The sequence below is a fragment of the Oncorhynchus tshawytscha genome, linkage group LG09 (assembly GCF_018296145.1).
Source record: "Oncorhynchus tshawytscha isolate Ot180627B linkage group LG09, Otsh_v2.0, whole genome shotgun sequence".
Lineage (NCBI taxonomy): Eukaryota > Metazoa > Chordata > Actinopteri > Salmoniformes > Salmonidae > Oncorhynchus > Oncorhynchus tshawytscha.
The window spans coordinates 17239628-17263569 of NC_056437.1; the positions used below are offsets into that span (position 1 = coordinate 17239628).

Genomic DNA, 23942 nt, shown 5'->3' on the forward strand with positions numbered 1-23942 from the left:
CTCATCCAGAGATGTACAGTCCAAGGGAGAGGCTGTATATTACAGACGGAGAGTCACAGGTCCACACAGGAGAAGAATGGACTTTCAGGCCAGGGACAGATTAAACTGGAGTAGAGGGACAGATTTGGTTGGAGGAAGGAGGAAGGACAGGGTAACATACAATATCAGCGATTTCCAAACAGTGGTCCCTCATTTTAACACAATGAGTCCCACCGTGATGCCGGCGCAATTTGGATTTCTAATTCCTTTTAAACATAGTGTGTTTGAGCTACAGACTACAGGTTGTGTCATTGGATTAGTCTGTGTGATTAACGGGGGCGGAGCTAGAGCATTGTTTGTGAGACAAGGGTGAATCCCTGGGGTCTTTCTACAAAAACGCCTATAATGCTGTAATAGGCTCATATAGTTGTTTTCTCAAACTCCACACAGTTGTCACTGACTAGTCGGATATTAATTTTCCACTAAGCAAACAAATTCTGTACTTACAGCATTCATATAAATTCATTTTTATCAGGTGTTTGCTTTGGCAGACCTTATTTGTTTTATTGACATTAGTCAATTGACATTAGTCAATAACATTTATTGACATTAGTCAATAAAACTCATGAATGCAACTGTTTATGTCAAATTTTGTCCTGAATAGAAAATGGTTAAATATGAGGTCTGGACATGCAGATCAATGAAAGTCAGATAAATAAAAAGACGATTTTTGCTGGGGTCTCGGGACTGATAGGGTTCATCCGGTCCTTGATTGAGGACGTTGCCATAACTCCTGTTTGGGAACCACTGCAGTACAGTACAGGGTAAATGCTGTAGAGGAGAAAAGGAGGGAGAGGACATCTAATACAGTGTGATGGTTCAACTGTAGCTGGAAGGTGACCAATGACAGGGCACACAGATGAGTGTCCTGGAGATCACACAGGATTCAAACCTTCCTCCTTCCAGGGAAACTACAGTACCCAGACTACCTTGCTCTATGTCCATCAGCGTATCTGGCGACGGAGGGTCAGAGTTCGTATCGGTGATGTCAGAGGTGACATCAGAGGTGACATCAGTGAAGTCAGAGGGCAGGTCTGAGGAGACATCAGAGGAAGTGATGTCAGAGGTGACATCATCGTCACCCTGCTCTGAGTCGGTGTGTCTGAGAGTGAGGAAGGGTCGTATCTTCTTCCTGGCTCGTGGAGAGGGGCTCCTCGAAGGGAGTTTAGAAAGCGCAAGCTGGGAGAGGAGACCCAGCTTCTTAGACGAACTGCTATAGCATTTAGTAGCTATGGAACAACAAAACAGACGGTACAAAAGAAGAAATAAACAAAGTGTGAAACATTTCAGAGAATGAATGTTATCTCTCTCTGAGCCACAAACACTGCTGTTAACAGTATAAACAGTATGAAGTCCATACTGACTGTTGGTGATGTTGGAGGCGGTGTAGGAGTCGGCCATGCCTGACACCTGGCTAGCGATGCTGGCCTCACTGGACCTACGGGGGCCCCTGGAGTGGGGGGGTCCAGTCAGTGGGGAGGACGGGTACTGAGTGTCCACAAACATGTCCGCTATGGAGGGAAGGAGATACCGGAGAGAAAGTGTGAGTGAGTGAGTGAGTGAGTGAGTGAGTGAGTGAGTGAGTGAGTGAGTGAATGAGTGAGTGAGTGAGTGAGTGAGAGGGAGAGAGAGAGAGAGAGAGGAAGAGAGGGAGAGAGAGAGAGAGAGCTTTGATCAGGCAATCATTTACATTTTACAGACAAAGAGAGTGAGAGACACAGACAGTCAGACAGACAGACAGAGCAACAGCGAAAGGGAACCAAGCAGTGGACAGACAGACAGACAGAGACAGAGAAAGGGTACACACTGTCGTTGAGCTGTGAGGCCTGCTGGGGCCAGCTGCGTACAGGGACGGGGATGGAGGTCTCACTGACGCCCCCCTCCTGGCAACGCAGGGGTACTGACTCCAACAGGAGATGTGGGTTACTCTGCATAGTCTCCACTGGGGAATGAGGAGGGGAAGATAGAGAGATGTGCAAGAGGGAGACAGAGAGATGTGGAGAGGGGGGAGACACAGGGGAGAGAGATGGGGACGGGAGGCAGAAGAGACATGGGGGGTGGGTGGGACAGAGAGGCAGAAATAAACGTATGTAACAGACTACAGACCAGTTCAGTGCGTAATAGCCCAGCATCATCTGGGTTAGGGGAGAGTTTGGACGGGGCAGGCCTTCATTGTAAAATAAGAATTTGTTCTTAACTGACTTGCCTAGAAAAATAAAGGTTGAATTTAAAAAAATAAAAAATAAGACTGACTGAACGGACGTAAAGCACAGTACATTATATCTGATAACACATGCACACAGATACGCTACCTTGACAGCATATGGACATGGAAAGCAAACCACACAGACAATTGAGTGCTTGCTTTTGGAGGGATTGATTTGAGTGCTTGCTCTCATAAATACATACTTCTGGTGTGTGTGTATCTATCTATCTATCCTCACCCAGCAGAGCAGAGTGTCCGTCCCCCAGAGGGAAGCGTTGGTATCGGGGGACACAGAAGGGGGGCAGCTGGTGAAACCTCTTCTCTAGAAGGGGCTCCAGGCGGGAGGCAGAGGGGTCCGCTGGATGAAACAGGTTATATAGCTGCTGACAGGCTGGACGCAATGATGAGACTGAAGGGAGAGAGAGAAAGACTACCGTGGGATATGTGTCAAGAGCAACAGCAACCTTGGAAAAATCCTCTGCATTATCATTAACAGAAGACTCGTACATTTCATCAGTGAAAACAATGTACTGTGCAAAGGTCACATTTGCTTTTAACCAAATTATCGTACGATAGACCACGTATTCACCCTCCACACCCTAATTGACAAACAAACCAAAACAAAGGCAAATTCTTCTCATGCTTTGTTGATTTCAAAAAAGCTTTTGACTCAATTTGAGCATGAGGGTCTGCTATACAAGTTGATGGAAAGCAGTGTTGGGAGAAAAACATTCAACATTATAAAATCAATGTATACAGTGTGGGGTTAAAATGGACAAAAAACACATATATTTCTTTCCATGGGCCGTGGGGGAGACATGGATGCAGCTTTAGCCCCACCCTCTTCAACATACAGTTGAAGACGGAAGTTTAAATACACTTAGGTTGGAGTCATTAAAACTCGTTTTTCAACCACTCCACAAATTTCTTGTTAACAAACTATAGTTTTGGCAAGTCAGTTAGGACATCTACTTTGTGCATGACACAAGTAATTCTTGCAACAATTGTTAACAGACAGATTAGTTCACTTATAATTAACTGTATCACAATTCCAGTGGGTCAGAAGTTACAATACACTAATTTGACTGTGCCTTTAAACAGCTTGGAAAATTCCAGAAAATTATGTCATGGATTTAGAAGCTTCTGATAGGCTAATTGACATAATTTGAGTCAGTTGGAGGTGTACCTGTGGATGTATTTCAGGGCCTACCTTCAAACTCAGTGCCTCTTTGCTTGACATCATGGGAAAATCAAAAGAAATCAACCAAGACCTCAGAAAAAAAATTGTAGACCTCCACAAATCTGGTTCATCCTTGGGAACAATTTCCAAATGCCTGAAGGTACCACGTTCATCTGTACAAACAATAGTACGCAAGTAGAAACACAATGGGACCACGCAGCTGTCATACCGCTCAGGAAGGAGATGCGCTCTGTCTCCTAGAGATGAACGTACTTTGGTGTGAAAAGTGCAAATCAATCCCAGAACAACAGCAAAGGACCTTGTGAAGATGCTGGAGGAAACAGGTACAAAAGTGTCTATATCCGCAGTAAAACGAGTCCTATATCAACATAACCTGAAAGGCCGCTCAGCAAGGAAGAAGCCACTGCTCCAAAACCGCCATAAAAAAGCCAGACTACGGTTTGCAACTGCACATGGGGACAAAGATCATACTTTTTGGAGAAATATCCTCTGGTCTGATGAAACAAAAATAGAACTGTTTGGCCATAATGACCATCGTTATGTTTGGAGGAAAAATGGGGACGCTTGCAAGCCGAAAAACACCATCCCAACCGTGAAGCACGGGGGTGGCAGCATCATGTTGTGAGGGACTGGTGCACTTCACAAAATAGATGACATCATGAGGGAGGAAAATTATGTGGATATATTGAAGCAACATCTCAAGACATCAGTCAGGAAGTCAAAGCTTGGTAGCAAATGGGTCTTTCAAATGGACAATGACCCCAAGCATACTTCCAAAGTTGTGGCAAAATGTCTTAAGGACAACATAGTCAAGGTATTGGTGTCGCCATCATAAAGCCCTGACCTCAATTCCATAGAAAATTTGTGGGCAGAACTGAAAAAGCATGTGCGAGCAAGGAGGCCTGCAAACCTGACTCAGTTACACCAGCTCTGACAGGAGGAATGGGCCAAAATTCACCCAACTTACTATGGGAAGCTTGTGGAAGGCTACCTGAAACGTTTGACCCAAGTTAAACAATTTAAAGGCAATGCTACCAAATACTAATTTAGTGTATGTAAACTTCTGACCTACTAGGAATGTGATGAAAGAAATAAAAGCTGAAATAAATAAATCATTCTCTCTACTATTATTCTGACAGTTCACATTCTTAAAATAAAGTCCTAACTGACCTAAAACAGGGAATTTGTACTTGGAATAAATGTCAGGAATTGTGAAAAACTGAGTTTAAATATACAGTGCCTTGCGAAAGTATTCGGCCCCCTTGAACTTTGCGACCTTTTGCCACATTTCAGGCTTCAAACATAAAGATATAAAACTGTATTTTCTTGTGAAGAATCAACAACAAGTGGGACACAATCATGAAGTGGAACGACATTTATTAGATATTTCAAACTTTTTTAACAAATCAAAAACTGAAAAATTGGGCGTGCAAAATTATTCAGCCCCCTTAAGTTAATACTTTGTAGCGCCACCTTTTGCTGCGATTACAGCTGTAAGTCGCTTGGGGTATGTCTCTAGCAGTTTTGCACATCGAGAGACTGAAATTTTTTCCCATTCCTCCTTGCAAAACAGCTCGAGCTCAGTGAGGTTGGATGGAGAGCATTTGTAAACAGCAGTTTTCAGTTCTTTCCACAGATTCTCGATTGGATTCATGTCTGGACTTTGACTTGGCCATTCTAACACCTGGATATGTTTATTTTTGAACCATTCCATTGTAGATTTTGCTTTATGTTTTGGATCATTGTCTTGTTGGAAGACAAATCTCCGTCCCAGTCTCAGGTCTTTTGCAGACTCCATCAGGTTTTCTTCCAGAATGGTCCTGTATTTGGCTCCATCCATCTTCCCATCAATTTTAACCATCTTCCCTGTCCCTGCTGAAGAAAAGCAGGCCCAAACCATGATGCTGCCACCACCATGTTTGACAGTGGGGATGGTGTGTTCAGGGTGATGAGCTGTGTTGCTTTTACGCCAAACATAACGTTTTGCATTGTTGCCAAAAAGTTCAATTTTGGTTTCATCTGACCAAGAGCACCTTCTTCCACATGTTTGGTGTGTCTCCCAGGTGGCTTGTGGCAAACTTTAAACGACACTTTTTATGGATATCTTTAAGAAATGGCTTTCTTCTTGCCACTCTTCCATAAAGGCCAGATTTGTGCAATATACTACTGATTGTTGTCCTATGGACAGAGTCTCCCACCTCAGCTGTAGATCTCTGCAGTTCATCCAGAGTGATCATGGGCCTCTTGGCTGCATCTCTGATCAGTCTTCTCCTTGTATGAGCTGAAAGTTTAGAGGGACGGCCAGGTCTTGGTAGATTTGCAGTGGTCTGATACTCCTTCCATTTCAATATTATCGCTTGCACAGTGCTCCTTGGGATGTTTAAAGCTTGGGAAATCTTTTTGTTTTCAAATCCGGCTTTAAACTTCTTCACAACAGTATCTCGGACCTGCCTGGTGTGTTCCTTGTTCTTCATGATGCTCTCTGCGCTTTTAACGGACCTCTGAGACTATCACAGTGCAGGTGCATTTATACGGAGACTTGATTACACACAGGAGGATTGTATTTATCATCATTAGTCATTTAGGTCAACATTGGATCATTCAGAGATCCTCACTGAACTTCTGGAGAGAGTTTGCTGCACTGAAAGTAAAGGGGCTGAATAATTTTGCACGCCCAATTTTTCAGTTTTTGATTTGTTAAAAAAGTTTGAAAAATCCAATAAATGTCGTTCCACTTCATGATTGTGTCCCACTTGTTGTTGATTCTTCACAAAAAATACAGTTTTATATCTTTATGTTTGAAGCCTGAAATGTGGCAAAAGGTCGCAAAGTTCAAGGGGGCCGAATACTTTCGCAAGGCACTGTATTTGGCTAAGGTGTATGCAAATTTCCGACTTCAGCTGTATATATAAACAAATTGGTGAGGGCACTAGAACAGTCTGCAGCACCAGGCCTCCCCTGCTACAATCTAAAGTCAAATGTTTACTGTTTCCTAATGATCTGGTGCTTCTGTCCCCAACCAAAGAGGCCCTACAGCAGCACCTAGATCTTCTGCACAGATTCTGTCTGACCTGGGCCCTGACAGTAAATCTCAGTAAGACAAAAATAATGGTGTTCCAAAAAAGGTCCAGTTGCCAGGACCACAAATACAAATTCCATCTAGACACCGTTGCCCTAGAGCACACAAAAAACTATACACACATCGACCTAAACATTAGTGCCACAGGTCATTTCCACAAAGCTGTGAACGATCTGAAAGACAAGGTAAGAAGGACCTTCTACGCTATCAAAAGGAACATCAAATTCGACATGCCAACTTCTTGAATCAGTTATAGAACCCATTGCCCTTTATGGTTGTGAGGTCAGGGATTTGCTCAACAACCAATAATTAACCAAATGGAAAAAACACCAAATTGAGACTGCATGCAGAATTCTGCAAAACAAATTGACAACGTAAAACACCAAACAATGCAGAGCAGAATTAGGCCGATACCGGCTAATTATCAAACTCCAGAAAATACCTGTTAAATTCTACAAGCACCTAAAAGGAAGTAATTCCCAAACCTTCCATAACAAAGCCATCACCTAGAGAGAGATGAACCTGGAGAAGAGTCCCCTAAGTAAGCTGGTAATAGGGCTCTGTTCAAAAACACAAACAGAGCGCCAGGACAACAACACAATTAGCCCCAACCAAATCATGAAAAAACAAAAAGATAATTGGAAAGAATGAACAAAAAAACAGAGCAAACTAGAATGCTATTTGGCCCTAAACAGAGAGTACACAGCGGCAGAATACCTGACCACTGTGACTGACCTAAAATTAAGGAAAGCATTGATTATGTACAGACTCAGTGAGCATAGCCTTGCTATTGAGAAAGGCCACCGTGGGCAGACCTGGTGCTCAAGAGAAGACAGGCTATGTGCTCACTGCCCACAAAATGAGGTGGAAACTGAGCTGCACTTCCTAACCTCCTGCCCAATGTATGACACGTATTTCCCTCAGTTTACACAGACCCACAAAGAATTTGAAAAGAAATCTAATTTTGATAAACTCCCATATCTATTGGGTGAAATACCACAGTGTGCCATCACAGCAGCAAGATTTGTGACCTGTTGCCACAAGAAAATGGGCAACCAGTGAAGAACAAACACCATTAAAAATACAACCCTTATTTATTTTCCCTTTTGTACTTTAACTATTTGCATATTGTTACAACAGTGTATATAGCCATAACATGACATTTGAAATATTCCTTTGAGTGTAATGTTTACTGTTAATTGTTTATTTAACTTTTATTTATTTTCTACTTCACTTGCTTTGGCAATGTAAACATGTTTCCCATGCCAATAAGGCCCTTTGAATGGAATTGAATTGAGAGAAAAAGAGAGAGAGAGATGGGGAGAGAGAGAAAGATGGGGAGAGAGAGAGATATGAGGAAAAGAGCAGGGAAAAAGAACAACAGCCATCCAAGTTATTTCCAAAGCTCACATATTGAAAATCATTTGACCAAACATTGCGGAACTATGGACAACTTCAATCAAAGCTTCTTGTCTCAAGGGTCCAGAAGTGACAAAGGCAACTGCTGATGAGTCATGTCTCTGGAACTCTCTAGAACTCCATGGAACCCCTGAAGATTCTGTGTCACAACCCCGTCTGTTTCCTCTGCTGCCTCTCAGCTCCTTCCTAAACCTTCTATTTATCTTAGTTCTTAGTTTACTTTGGACCATGTTGTGTCTTAAATGTCACAGCTAATGGATGTCTGGCATCAGAGATGTAAAACATGACCTCTAATCTCTGAACTATGATGTGACCTCACTTAGCCATGTCCCGGCAGAGCCCGACCCCACAGCTGCAGGAAACGTCACTCTCACCACACAGATGCTGAGTGGCTTAGTTTACAGATTCTCACTTATATGTTTAAAAAGTCAGAATGTTTAATATGTTTGAATTGGCTGAATGTTTGATATGTTTGAATTGACTGAATGTTTGATATGTTTGAATTACCTGAATGTTTGAATTGGCTGAATGTTTGATATGTTTGAATTGACTGAATGTTTGATATGTTTGAATTACCTGAATGTTTGATATGTTTGAATTACCTGAATGTTTGATATGTTTGAATTACCTGAATGTTTGATATGTTTGAATTACCTGAATGTTTGATATGTTTGAATTACCTGAATGTTTGATATGTTTGAATTACCTGAATGTTTGAATTGGCTGAATGTTTGAATTGGCTGAATGTTTGATATGTTTGAATTACCTGAATGTCTGAATTGGCTGAATGTTTGAATTGGCTGAATGTTTGAATTGGCTGAATGTTTAATATGTTTGAATTGGCTGAATGTTTGATATGTTTGAATTACCTGAATGTTTGAATTGGCTGAATGTTTGATATGTTTGAATTACCTGAATGTCTGAATTGGCTGAATGTTTGAATTGGCTGAATGTTTGAATTGGCTGAATGTTTAATATGTTTGAATTGGCTGAATGTTTGATATGTTTGAATTACCTGAATGTTTGAATTGGCTGAATGTTTGAATTGGCTGAATGTTTGATATGTTTGAATTACCTGAATGTTTGATATGTTTGAATTACCTGAATGTTTAATATGTTTGAATTACCTGAATGTTTGAATTACCTGAATGTTTGAATTGGATGAATGTTTGATATGTTTGAATTACCTGAATGTTTAATATGTTTGAATTACCTGAATGTTTAATATGTTTGAATTACCTGAATGTTTGAATTACCTGAATGTTTGATATGTTTGAATTACCTGAATGTTTAATATGTTTGAATTACCTGAATGTTTAATATGTTTGAATTACCTGAATGTTTGAATTACCTGAATGTTTAAATTGGATGAATGTTTGATATGTTTGAATTACCTGAATGTTTAAATTGGATGAATGTTTAATATGTTTGAATTGGCTGAATGTTTGAATTGGATGAATGTTTGATATGTTTGAATTGGCTGAATGTTTAAATTGGATGAATGTTTGATATGTTTGAATTACCTGAATGTTTGAATTGGATGAATGTTTGATATGTTTGAATTGGCTGAATGTTTAAATTGGATGAATGTTTGATATGTTTGAATTACCTGAATGTTTGAATTGGATGAATGTTTAATATGTTTGAATTGGCTGAATGTTTAAATTGGATGAATGTTTGATATGTTTGAATTACCTGAATGTTTGAATTGGATGAATGTTTGATATGTTTGAATTACCTGAATGTTTAATATGTTTGAATTGGCTGAATGTTTGAATTGGATGAATGTTTGATATGTTTGAATTACCTGAATGTTTGAATTGGATGAATGTTTGATATGTTTGAATTACCTGAATGTTTAATATGTTTGAATTGGCTGAATGTTTAATATGTTTGAATTACCTGAATGTTTGATATGTTTGAATTACCTGAATGTTTGATATGTTTGAATTACCTGAATGTTTGATATGTTTGAATTACCTGAATGTTTGATATGTTTGAATTACCTGAATGTTTGATATGTTTGAATTACCTGAATGTTTGATATGTTTGAATTGGATGAATGTTTGATATGTTTGAATTACCTGAATGTTTGATATGTTTGAATTACCTGAATGTTTGATATGTTTGAATTGGATGAATGTTTGATATGTTTGAATTACCTGAATGTTTAATATGTTTGAATTGGCTGAATGTTTAATATGTTTGAATTACCTGAATGTTTGATATGTTTGAATTGGCTGAATGTTTGAATTGGCTGAATGTTTGAATTGGCTGAATGTTTGAATTGGCTGAACGCTTGATATGTTTGAATTGGATGAATGTTTGATATGTTTGAATTACCTGAATGTTTAATATGTTTGAATTGGCTGAATGTTTAATATGTTTGAATTACCTGAATGTTTGATATGTTTGAATTGGCTGAATGTTTGAATTGGCTGAATGTTTGAATTGGCTGAATGTTTGAATTGGCTGAACGCTTGATATGTTTGAATTGGCTGAATGTTTGAATTGGCTGAACGCAAAATCAAAGACTGCACACATGAATGCAATCATGAAAAGTGCCAACTTAGCAAATAGTCTATTTCTGCTTAAGCCAACTCCTTAAAAAGTCAACTCCATGCATGGCAAAGACTGATGGCTGCAGCAGTAATATATTCACACCCAGGCTAGTGAGATCAATCACTGATGAAGGTGTCCCTCACCATCTATGGATGGCACCACAGTCTTCCTCAGTGCCAGCACCAGCCCCAGAGGTGAACCAAAGAGGAAGAAGTCTGCCACCTCGAAGTCCAGCCTCCCTCCCTCTAGCATGGTACTCCCGCTGGAGCGCCTCGAACCTGAGTCTGTTCTCAATACACTGCTATGGAGACTGGAGAGACAGGGGGAGAGAGAGAGAGAGGGAACGGCAAAAGAGTGGGGGGAAAAATAAACAGTAGAAAAGTTAACATTTGATAACAAAGGTCGGTCAATGTAGCTACACCTTGAATGTGCGTGTGTGTCTGACCTGGACAGGAATGCCTGGTGGTGTTTGATGGTGTCTAATTCGTAGGTGGAGGAGTCGCTGCGTTTGCGAGGCAGCATTCGCTTGGGGTCGTCAGGCCCTGAGCTGCGAGGGATGTCAATGTTACTGCGACTAAGATGGCGACTGCCCTCCAGAGTCGGAGAAGACGGAGAAGACAGAGAGACACTGTTTATTATGATGCCAGGGGAGAGGAGGTCTGTGTCCTGGAGAGACGGAGGAGGAGGGGGAGGGGGAGAGAAAGAGAGGGAGAGGGGGAGAGAGAGGGCACACATAGTTAGTAGCTGTCAGATCTATGCAACAGATAGGACCGGTTTCCCAGACAGAGATTAAGAGAGTTACATTGAAAGTGCTTTTTAGTCCTCGAGTAGCCCTGTGGGATGGAATTAAAGGAGACAGAGGTACCTGTACGCTGACGGTGCTGCCTCGTCTACTGCTGTTCTGGCTTTCTGAAACGATGACGTTACTGCTGCACAGCGCATCAAACCCTAGGATACCACCTACACAGTCCCCGATCACACACACCTACAGGAGGAGAGAATACACAGATTTAAATTGAGTACATACAGTACATACAGTGAGCCCCAAAAGTATTGGGACAGTGACACATGTTTTGTTGCTTTGGCTCTGTACTCCAGCACTTTGGATTTGAAACGATACAGTAGCGTTGAGGTTATCATGAATATTGATGAATGAGAAAGTTACAGACGCACAAACATCATGCCCCCAAGACAAGCTAACCTCTCACCATTACTATAAAGTAAAAGGGGAGGTTAGCATTTTGGGGGGGGGGGTATGATATTTATGCCTCTGTAACTTTCTCACTCATCGTTATTGATGATTCATTCAGGACAATTCATAATCATGGTAGCATCCAAATTCATGTAGAAGTGTTTAGAAACATATTCTATTCTTATTTACAATAAAAGTGACTCCAAAATGACACAATACATTATTTACCATTATTTTATATTGGGCATAAAATAATCTGAAACACAACCAAAACAAACAGCAAATGCATCCAACAAATACGAAACATTTGACTACTTTAATACACATATAAGTGAATTAGTCCCAATACTTTGGGGGGGAGGACTATGTACAAAAAGTCATTTTTAAACGGATCACTCAATAAGGATGAAAGTACCCTCAAATTAAAGCTGACAGTTTGAACATTAACTGCACAGTCATTGTATCATTTCAATGCTGGAGTACAAATCCAAAACAAATATTTACCACTGTCCCAATACTTTTGTAGCTCACTGTATTGTATAATCAGCAAAAATCACTAACCCCTAAACTTTGACCCCTGACTCCTGCACTGACCTGTCCGGAGAAGGATGCCCCTTCCAAGGACCTGATAAAGTCTCCATACACCTGATTGGCTCTTTGGATGACGGTTGCCACGGCGTCTTGGTACTGCGGAGCGGAAGTGGCCAATAGAGGCAGTGCAGCCAGAGGGATGTGGTCCTGACTGTTGGAAAGGCAGCCCTCATCAAAACTATAGGGACTGAGACTGGACCAGAGAGAGAGGAGCGAGGGTTAGAGTGTGTGTTTGTGTGTGTGTGTGCGTGCGTGCGTGTGCTCACTTGGAAACCTGTGTACTCACTTGGAAACCTGTGAAAAGGCGTCGGCACACACCGCCGGGCAGGGAACCATGCGGATGGCAATGCGTCCTAGGGCTGCTGGGTAATGCACTCTCATCACAGTCTCAAATGCTCCACTCAGAGTGTTGACGTCAGCCTGCTTACTACTTGGCTCACCTGGGAGTAATTATGAGTAAATACAAAATTGTTACATTGTCTTTACAAGAATAAACAAAGTGAGAACACTGCTTAAGTGTTTAAGGTAACTGTTTAAGTGTTTAAGGTAACTGCTTAAGTGTTTAAGGTAACTGCTTAAGTGTTTAAGGTAACTGCTTAAGTGTTTAATGTAACTGTTTAAGTGTTGTCCACTTTATAAAAATAGTTCTTATGTTTTATACCTGCTCCAGTGTCTAATATGTTACCCCCGTGAAGAACCAGAACCAGAACGTGGATCTTGGAGGGCGTCAGACACTGCTGAGACGACCCATCCTACAGGATAAAGAGGAGGAGAGATGGTGGACACTGATTATTATTATTATTTTGTAGCTCAGTTGGTAGAGCATGGTGCTTGTAACGCCATGGTAGTGGGTTCTACTGTATGCACACTTTGCTAAATGGCATATAGAGTATATATGTGAAGGAGCACAATGGAGCACAATGAAGTAAACAATGGCATGGATTTTTAAAATAAAAACTAAAACAACATATTTTCACAGCCTACAGCAATGTTCCCTCTAATTTTTTCCAGCATTGAGCAAATTTTAGGTCTGATGGGCGCAAACTTCAACATTGTGGAACGTCTAGCGTGCTTTTACTGTGAACACTGAGGCTGTACCCAATGTACCCATTGTGCAACGTCTAGCGTGCTTTTACTGTGAACACTGAGGCTGTACCCACTTTAAGTTACTGTGAACACTGAGGCTGTACCCACTTTAAGTTACTGTGAACACTGAGGCTGTACCCACTTTAAGTTACTGTGAACACTGAGGCTGTACCCACATTAAGCTACTGTGAACACAGGCTGTACCCACTTTAAGTTACTGTGAACACTGAGGCTGTACCCACTTTAAGTTACTGTGAACACTGAGGCTGTACCCACTTTAAGTTACTGGGAACACAGGCTGTACCCACTTTAAGTTACTGTAAACACTGATGCTGTACCCACTTGAAGTTACTGTGAACACTGAGGCTGTACAAACTTGAAGTTACTGTGAACACTGAGGCTGTACCCACTTGAAGTTACTGTGAACACTGAGGCTGTACACACTTGAAGTTACTGTGAACACTGAGGCTGTACACACTTGAAGTTACTGTGAACACTGAGGCTGTACCCACTTGAAGTTACTGTGAACATGGAGCCTGTACCCACTTTAAAGTACAGTTTTAACAGTGACCAAGTACGCTACAGTGGCTACAGTGCCTTGCGAAAGTATTCGGCCCCCTTGAACTTTGCGACCTTTTGCCACATTTCAGGCTTCAAACATAAAGATATAAAACTGTATTTTTTTGTGAAGAATCAACAACAAGTGGGACACAATCATGAAGTGGAACGACATTTATTGGATATTTCAAACTTTTTTAACAAATCAAAAACTGAAAAATTGGGCGTGCAAAATTATTCAGCCCCTTTACTTTCAGTGCAGCAAACTCTCTCCAGAAGTTCAGTGAGGATCTCTGAATGATCCAATGTTGACCTAAATGACTAATGATGATAAATACAATCCACCTGTGTGTAATCAAGTCTCCGTATAAACGCACCTGCACTGTGATAGTCTCAGAGGTCCGTTAAAAGCGCAGAGAGCATCATGAAGAACAAGGAACACACCAGGCAGGTCTGTTGATACTGTTGTGAAGAAGTTTAAAGCCGTATTTGGATACAAAAAGATTTCCCAAGCTTTAAACATCCCAAGGAGCACTGTGCAAGCGATAATATTGAAATGAAAGGAGTATCAGACCACTGCAAATCTACCAAGACCTGGCCGTCCCTCTAAACTTTCAGCTCATACAAGGAGAAGACTGATCAGAGATGCAGCCAAGAGGCCCATGATCACTCTGGATGAACTGCAGAGATCTACAGCTGAGGTGGGAGACTCTGTCCATAGGACAACAATCAGTCGTATATTGCACAAATCTGGCCTTTATGGAAGAGTGGCAAGAAGAAAGCCATTTCTTAAAGATATCCATAAAAAGTGTTGTTTAAAGTTTGCCACAAGCCACCTGGGAGACACACCAAACATGTGGAAGAAGGTGCTCTGGTCAGATGAAACCAAAATTGAACTTTTTGGCAACAATGCAAAATGTTATGTTTGGCATAAAAGCAACACAGCTCATCACCCTGAACACACCATCCCCACTGTCAAACATGGTGGTGGCAGCATCATGGTTTGGGCCTGCTTTTCTTCAGCAGGGACAGGGAAGATGGTTAAAATTGATGGGAAGATGGATGGAGCCAAATACAGGACCATTCTGGAAGAAAACCTGATGGAGTCTGCAAAAGACCTGAGACTGGGACGGAGATTTGTCTTCCAACAAGACAATGATCCAAAACATAAAGCAAAATCTACAATGGAATGGTTCAAAAATAAACATATCCAGGTGTTAGAATGGCCAAGTCAAAGTCCAGACCTGAATCCAATCGAGAATCTGTGGAAAGAACTGAAAACTGCTGTTCACAAATGCTCTCCATCCAACCTCACTGAGCTCGAGCTGTTTTGCAAGGAGGAATGGGAAAAAAATTCAGTCTCTCGATGTGCAAAACTGATAGAGACATACCCCAAGCGACTTACAGCTGTAATCACAGCAAAAGGTGGCGCTACAAAGTATTAACTTAAGGGGGCTGAATAATTTTGCACGCCCAATTTTTCAGTTTTTGATTTGTTAAAAAAAGTTTGAAATATCCAATAAATGTCATTCCACTTCATGATTGTGTCCCACTTGCTGTTGATTCTTCACAAAAAAATACAGTTTTATATCTTTATGTTTGAAGCCTGAAATGTGGCAAAAGGTCGCAAAGTTCAAGGGGGCAGAATACTTTCGCAAGGCACTGTATTTGATCATAATGTAAGCCTACCAGAGTGGCCTACCATCAAAAATAATGGAGAAAATGCATCCCACAACATTTTAACGGCCGGATGTAATGCAGTCTGGATTCGAATCAGGTACTGCAGTGACACCTCTTGCACTGTAATGCAGTGTCTTAGACCCCTGTGCTAATCAGGAGCCCATTCCATGAGACTTTTGAAAAAAAACATGCAGGGCTTGAGACTCAAAATCGGGCTTCATTGATCATCCTTGAGATGTTTCTACAACTTGATAGGAGTCCACCTGTGGTACATTAAATTGATTGGACATGATTTGGAAAGGCACACACCTCCTGTCTATATAAGGTCCCACAGTTGACAGTGCATGTCTGAGAAAAAACTAAGCCATGAGGTTGAAGGAATTCTCCTTAGAGCTCAGAGACAGGATTGTGTCGAGGCACAGACCTGGGGAGGGGTGCCCAAACATATCTGCAGTATTGAAGGTACCCAAGAACACAATGGTCTTCATCATTCTTAAATGGATGAAGTTTGGAACCACCAAGACTCTTCCTAGAGCTGGCCGTCCGGCCAAACTGAGCAATTGGGGGAAAAGAACCCTATGGTCACTCTGACAGAGCTCCAGAGTTCCTCTGTGGAGATGGGAGAACCTTCCAGAAGGACAACCATCTCTGCAGCACTCCACCAATCAGGACTTTATGGTAGTGGCCAGACGAAAGCTTCTTCTCAGTAAAAGGCACATGACAGCATGGTTGGAGTTTGCCAAAAGCCACCTAAAGGACTCTCAGACGAAGAGAAACAAGATTCTCTGGCCTGATGAAACCAAGAATGAACTCTTTGGCCTGAATGCCAAGCATCACGTCTGGCGGAAACCTGGCACCATCCCTACGGTGAAGCATGGTGGCGGCAGCATCATGCTGTGGGATTTTTTTTAACGGTAGGGGTTGGGAGACTAGTCAGGATCGAGGGGAAAGATGAACAGAGCAAAGTACAGAGAGATCCTTGATGAAAACCTGCTCCAGAGCGCTCAGGGCCTCAGACTGGGGCGAAGGTTCACCTTCCAACAAGACAATGACCTTAAGCACACAGCCAAGACAACGTAGGAGTGGCTTCGCGACAAGTCTCTGAATATCCGTGAGTGGCCCAGCCAAAGCCCAGACTTAAACCCAAACGAACATCTCTGGAGAGACCTGAAAATAGCTGTGCAGTAACGCTCCCCATCAAACCTGAAAGAGCTTGAGAGGAACTGCAGAGAAAAATGGGAGAAACTCCCCAAACACAGGTGTGCCAAGCTTCTAGCATCATACCCAAGAAGACTCAAAGCCACAATCGCTGCCAAAGGTGCTTCAACATAGTACTGAGTAAATGGTCTGTGTACTTATGTGTATTTATGTAAATGTGATATTTCCATTTATAATTTTTTATACATTTGCAAACATTTCTAAAAGCCTGTTTTCGTTTTGTCATTATGGGGTATTGTGTGTAGAATGATGAGAGAAAAAACGATTTAATCGATTTTAGAATAAAACTGTAACGTAATAAAATGTGGAAAAAGTCAAGGGGTCTGAACACTTTCCAAACGCACTGTACCCGTTTTGTGCTCTTGTAGGAAGCAATCAGCTGGGGCGGCAGGTAGCCTAGTGGTTAGAGCGTTGGTCCAGTAACCGAAAGGTTGCAAGATTGAATCCCTGAGCTGACAAGGTAAAAATATGTAATTCTGCCCCTGAACAAGGCAGTTAACCCACTGTTCCTAGGCTGTCATTGTAAATAAGAATTTGTTCTTAACTGGCTTGCATAGTTAAATAAATGTTACTAAAAAAAGCACTCCCATATTGCTCACTACAAAATATATAAACTCAGCAAAAAAAGAAACATCCCTTTTTCAGGACCTTGTCTTTCAAAGATAATTTGTAAAAATCCAAATAACTTCACAGATCTTCATTGTATATGGTTTAAACACCGTTTCCAATGCTTGTTCAATGAACCATAAACAATTAATGAACATGCACCCGTGGAACGGTCGTTAAGACACTAACAGCACCAGCCATACTGCTCGTTCTGTGCGTGATTTCCTGCAAGACAGGAATGTCAGTGTTCTGCCATGGCCAGCGAAGAGCCCGGATCTCAATCCCATTGAGCACGTCTGGGACCTGTTGGATCGGAGGGTGAGGGCTAGGGCCATTCCCCCCAGAAATGTCCGGAAACTTGCAGGTGCCTTGGTGGAAGAGTGGGGTAACATCTCACAGAAAGAACTGGCAAATCTGGTGCAGTCCATGAGGAGGAGATGCACTGCAGCTGATGGCCACAGCAGATACTGACTGTTACCTTTGATTTTGACCCCCCCTTTGTTCAGGGACACATTATTGTCACGACTTCCACCGAAGTCGTTTCCTCTCCTTGTTTGGGCGGCGTTCGGCGTCGGTCTTCTAGCCATCGTCGATCCACTTTTCATTTTCCATTTGTTTTGTCTTATTTTCCTACGCACCTGGTTTCCATTTCCCTCATTAATTGTTGTGTATTTAACCCTCTGTTCCCCCCATGTCTTTGTATGGAATTTTTTGTTGTAAGTGTTTGTGCACATGTTTACTAGTGCGCGTCGGGTTTTGTACCCATATTCTGTTGTATTTTTATGCCGTTGGTTTTTGGATTAAACTGCTCCGGCTATTACCTAGTTCTGCTCTCCTGCGTCTGACTTCCCCGCCACCAGTTACGCACCCCTTTACAATTATTCAATTTCTGTTAGTCACATGTCTTTGGAACTTGTTCCGTTTATGTCTCAGTTGTTGAATCTTGTTATGTTCACACTTGTTATACTTACACATGTTAAGTTTGCTGAAAATAAACGCAGTTGACAGTGAGAGGACGTTTCTTTTTTTGTTGAGTTTATAACTGGGCTAATAACTCACTAACTAGCAAAGGATATGAACAACATTTTCACACGTGGCTACATGCACGTGGCTACTTTAAACTCAAAACAAGCGCATCTACTCACGACCACAGCTGTAAACACAGTCTAGTTCAAAGTAAATGGCACAGATCCATTTATGGCAATGGTCTATTTGCATATAGGCCTTCTGCAGCTCTGATTGGTTATGCCACACCGGTCTGTGTAGAGTATGGGCTGAGTCATGCTCAATAGAATCCTACTCCAATGCGTTCTGCCTACAACAAAATCTCTATCATGTTTCGTTCTGTTTTACTGAAAGTGGCTAATATTGTGTTGATTCGATCACAATTGCCACAGTAAAGGGAAAGGTTGATAGTTTTAAATAACTGGGAAAACTCTACAAAGTTGAGTGAAGTTCAATCTTGTGCTTGTCTCTGTTGGCTGATATTTCTTCTGCGCCCTGCACACCAGTCTCTAGACTACTGAGCACCCGCACACGGGCGCAGGTTAGAGGGAACATTGGCCTACAGTATGATCTGAGTGACCTAACACAACACCCTACACAAACAAAAATATCCAGTTGTTTTTCCGGTAACTTACTGGCAGCCATTACCTGCAATTTACTGTATAAAAAAGTACAGTATGTTACTGTAATTTCCAAAGAAACTTTGGTTTAACAGTTGACAATAACTTACAAGTAACTGGATTCCAGTAAGTTACCATAAACACAACAGGATTTGTTTTACCTTGTCCTACTGGGAACCTACTCACACCACAGGGCATTGGACTTCTAAAGGCTACCTCTGAACCTCAGAGGTTAAAGGTCAGACTTACAGCTGGTCGTCTGTGGGACCTGACAGTGGAACGACGTCTCCGTTTACTAGAGACGTGACGCTGGACACAGAGTGGATAACACACTGAGATGATGTGTGTGCCTGTTTGTGTATGTGTGTGTGTGTCTGTGTGTGTGTCTGTGTGTGTGCGTGTGTGTCTGTGTGTGTGCCTGTGTGTATTTGTGTGTGTCTGTGTGTATTTGTGTGTGCCTGTGTGTACTTGTGTGTGTCTGTGTGTGTGCCTGTGTGTCTGTGTGTTTTTGTGTGTGTGTCTGTGTGTACTTGTGTGTGTCTGTGTGTACTGTGTGTGTGTCTGTGTGTATTTGTGTGTGTCTGTGTGCCTGTGTGTCTGTGTGTATTTGTGTGTGTCTGTGTGTATTTGTGTGTGTCTGTGTGTACTTGTGTGTGTCTGTGTGTGTGCCTGTGTGTCTGTGTGTATTTGTGTGTGTCTGTGTGTACTTGTGTGTGTCTGTGTGTACTTGTGTGTGTATTTGTGTGTGCCTGTGTGTCTGTGTGTACTTGTGTGTGTATTTGTGTGTGCCTGTGTGTCTGTGTGTACTTGTGTGTACTTGTGTGTGTCTGTGTGTGTGCCTGTGTGGTGTCTACGTGTTTGTATCAGAGAGACGTGCCGCTGAACACAAAGCTCAACAACAAACATTCATATAATATGTGTGTGTGTGATCCCCAGAGACACTGTGACATTCTCTCTCCCCCTGGGATCAGCTTCAGACAACTTTACCAAGTCAACTGTTCCAGTACCAAAGACGTACAGTTCAACTGCAAACATTGCTGTTCATGTATTGTTATGAAATGTTGTTAAGAACTTGTGATTCTATAGTAAGTAATCCTCTGTGAGAATCTCATGTCGTTGTTTACCTGGTCTGTGAGAACCTCACAATGATGTTTACTCTTGTCTGTGATGGATTCTGGGTACTAACTCTTAAACGAGTGCAGGGAAAGTGATCACATGGTAGGCATTGATAAAGGGAGAGAGCCATGGATTAGTGATGAAGGGGGTCGAGGTCAGGTCAGGTCACGTTAAGGGAGAAGAAAAAGTGTATTGCCCGTATCAAGTACTTTCCTGCCTAGCAATTAGCGAGGAGGAGACTCCACCCAAAGTGGGGTACATATACCACCACTATTGTAACCATGTCTTTGTCGATTCAGCTGTTCGATCCTTTGGGAAGAATAAACTTGGTTTAAGCTTTCACAGTGTCCGTTGAGTTCTTACTCTAACAATTAGAATCTAACATCTGTGAGAACCTCATGTCGTTGTTTACCAGGTCTGTGAGAACCTCATGTCGTTGTTTACCAGGTCTGTGAGAACCTCATGTTGTTGTTTACCAGGTCTGTGAGAACCTCATGTCGTTGTTTACCAGGTCTGTGAGAACCTCATGTTGTTGTTTACCAGGTCTGTGAGAACCTCATGTTGTTGTTTATCAGGTCTGTGAGAACCTCATGTCGTTGTTTACCAGGTCTGTGAGAACCTCATGTCGTTGTTTACCAGGTCTGTGAGAACCTCATGTCGTTGTTTACCAGGTCTGTGAGAACCTCATGAATACTCTCATACAGTCTTCATACTGTAGCTACAGTGGAAGCATACCTCAATCAGTCGTTCCTCACTACTGGTTACTGTATAGTCTTCACCCGACTCCTGATACAGGCTCTCTGTAAATACACATACACACACAGACAGACAGACACACACAGACAGACACGAAGACAAACACATGTGAAAACACACACACACACCATTAACTTTCATTAAACAAATTAACTTCCTGAAGGACGAGATTGGATATGAAGATCTGAAATATAAATGAGGAACGGAACGTGTGTGTGCGCTCCTACCCTGGCCTTCGTCTGTCTCTGTAGTCTCTATCTTGTCCATCAGGTCGTTGGAACTCCACTTGTTCATCTCCTTGGCATGTAATAACATCTCCTCATCTCCAGAGAAGTCCTCTGAAGAGACAGACACAGCATAACATCAGCATTACATTAGTATAACATCACTATAAAATTAGTATTACATCAGCATACCATCAGTATAACATCAGCACAACATCAGTATAACATCAGTATATCATCTATATCATCAGTATAACATCGGCACAACATCAGCACAACATCAGTATAACATCAGTATAACATCAGCACAACATCAGTATAACATCAGTATAACATCAGTATATCATCAGTATAACATCAGCATAACATCAGCATAACATCAGTATAACATCAGCTTAACATCAGCATAATATCAGCACAACATCAGAATAACATCAGTATAACATCAGTATAACATCAGCACAACATCATTATAACATCAGTATAACATCAGTATAAAATCAGTATAACATCAGCATAACATCAGTATAACATTAGCATAACATCAGCACAACATCAGTATAACATCAGCATAACATCAGTATAACATCAGCATAACATCAGTATAACATCAACATAACATCAGCATAACATCAGCACAACATCAGTATAACATCAGTATAACATCAGCACAACATCAGTATAACATCAGCATAACATCAGTTGAACATTAGCATAACATCAGTTCAACATCAGTTCAACATTAGCATATCAGCATAACATCAGTATAACATCAGTAACTATTGTAGTTGTAATAACAGTAATATAACAACATTTAATGACATGGAATAACATTTAATAATGGTATAACATATCGTTGTCAGACAAATCTTCCGATGAGATAGATATAACATCAGTATGAGCTGATAGTAGTTACTGTAGTCACTGTAATAACTGTTTGTAATAACATGTAATAGCATACCGGGAGCATCGAAGAACTCGTCGTCAGTGCTGTCCTCTGAGTCACGAGCGATACTCTGCATCCGCCACTCTGAGATGTTCTGGTTCACAGGACTTCCTGTATGTGGGAGGGGGGGGGACGAGAGAGGACTAATCTGTGTATCTGTGCCATTATAGATTATAGCGTCTGTGACAGCATGGGCAGCGCCATTGAGGAAATCTCTATTTTGAAGTAGTCAATTATCTTCTTCATGATTAGCTGATCTCTCCTGATGACCCGGTTGGACATGACTCCAACAGGGTCACCAGGAGGGATCATCCAATGAAGTTGGAAGTCCCACCCAGTTGATTACATTAAAATGGTGGAAGCCCTCAATGTCGCTGCCTGTGCTAACACAGCCTTTTGGCCACTAGAGGCCTCTATCATTCTCTATGGTGAGGGCACTATTCTCTCATGTTTGTTGGGTCAAGTGAAACTCCTGCTAGGGAAATGTCTTGTAGAGTAGCAGTGATGTTTATAAGCTCCACCTTGTCCACTGAAAAATTGTCTAGGGTCTAGGGGTTGATTAGAGATTTGTAAAGTTAAAGGCTTTTCCCACTCACCTCCTCTCTTCGAGGATCTATTAGACGACCTGGATGAAGTTGACCACTGCTTGGTGAGCTCTCCACGCGTATGTAACGTATCTCCCAGCCCTGCCCCTCCTCCCTCCACCTCTCCCCCATCCCGCAGGGCCCCCTCCAAGTCCCGGTCAGGTGTGACGGGGGTTCTGTTGGACTCTGCTGCCCCCTCCTCGGTGTCACTGAGGCTGTACTGGGCCATCTTTGTGGCCAGGGCTAGCTGGGTCTCCAGCTCCAGCTGTCTGATGTCCTCTATGGTCAGACCGTACCATTCATCCTGCCAGCACCACGCCTGCCGGTGGGCACGCACCATCACCTTACGCAGGCCTGCAGAGAGGAGAGGACAGGTTAGTATCATAACGAACTAATTAACTAACTAGCTAACTAACTAACTAATCATCCATCACCTTACACAGGCCTGCAGGGAGGAGAGGACAAGTTAGTATCATAACTAACTAACTAACTAACTAATTAACTAACTAATCATCCATCACCTTACACAGGCCTGGGGGGAGGAGGGGACAAGTTAGTATCATAACTAACTAATTAACTAACTAATTAACTAACTAATCATCCATCACCTTACACAGGCCTGGGGGAGGAGGGGACAAGTTAGTATCATAACTAACTAACTAACTAATTAACTAACTAATCATCCATCACCTTCATCCATCACCTTACACAGGGCCTGGGGGGGGAGGAGGGGACAAGTTAGTATCATAACTAACTAATTAACTAACTAATTAACTAACTAATCATCCATCACCTTACACAGGCCTGGGGGGAGGAGGGGACAAGTTAGTATCATAACTAACTAATTAACTAACTCATTAACTAACTAATCATCCATCACCTTACACAGGCCTGGGGGGAGGAGGGGACAAGTTAGTATCATAACTAACTAATTAACTAACTAATTAACTAACTAATCATCCATCACCTTACGCAGGCCTGGGGGGAGGAGGGGAAAGGGAAGGGCAGGACATTAATAACATTATCACAGACATTTCTCTCAATTCCAAACAATTTAATGATTCACCTCTCTCTTTCTCTCAGTACCCATCAATCATGCATACGTTCATTAGAAATACACTAATGAACCTGTCAATCCTAATGTACTGATCAAGCACCATGCAGGAACAACACACAGAGCAGTCACACACTCAATACAGTACACACACACACACACAGGCACACACACACACACAGACACAGACACACACACAC

General features: G+C 41.9%; 1 protein-coding gene across 3 annotated transcripts in view; it reads right to left on the reverse strand.

Annotated features, from left to right (window-relative positions):
- The window catches only part of LOC112257468 (membrane-associated phosphatidylinositol transfer protein 2), an 84352-nt gene that overhangs the window by 8352 nt on the left and 52058 nt on the right, over positions 1 to 23942 (reverse strand). For 2 of the 3 annotated variants that reach the window (XM_042326625.1, XM_042326626.1), the window contains exons 7-20: positions 22701 to 23042; positions 22120 to 22215; positions 21162 to 21272; positions 20914 to 20978; positions 12951 to 13041; positions 12576 to 12729; positions 12293 to 12482; positions 11372 to 11491; positions 10952 to 11172; positions 10650 to 10816; positions 2484 to 2654; positions 1847 to 1981; positions 1404 to 1550; positions 969 to 1268 (exon numbers count right to left, since the gene is read on the reverse strand). In XM_042326625.1, coding sequence (XP_042182559.1) covers positions 969 to 1268; positions 1404 to 1550; positions 1847 to 1981; positions 2484 to 2654; positions 10650 to 10816; positions 10952 to 11172; positions 11372 to 11491; positions 12293 to 12482; positions 12576 to 12729; positions 12951 to 13041; positions 20914 to 20978; positions 21162 to 21272; positions 22120 to 22215; positions 22701 to 23042 — 2310 coding nt within the window. The remainder of the gene's footprint in view (positions 1 to 968; positions 1269 to 1403; positions 1551 to 1846; positions 1982 to 2483; positions 2655 to 10649; positions 10817 to 10951; positions 11173 to 11371; positions 11492 to 12292; positions 12483 to 12575; positions 12730 to 12950; positions 13042 to 20913; positions 20979 to 21161; positions 21273 to 22119; positions 22216 to 22700; positions 23043 to 23942) is intronic. The other variant, XM_042326627.1, reaches the window with a different exon arrangement.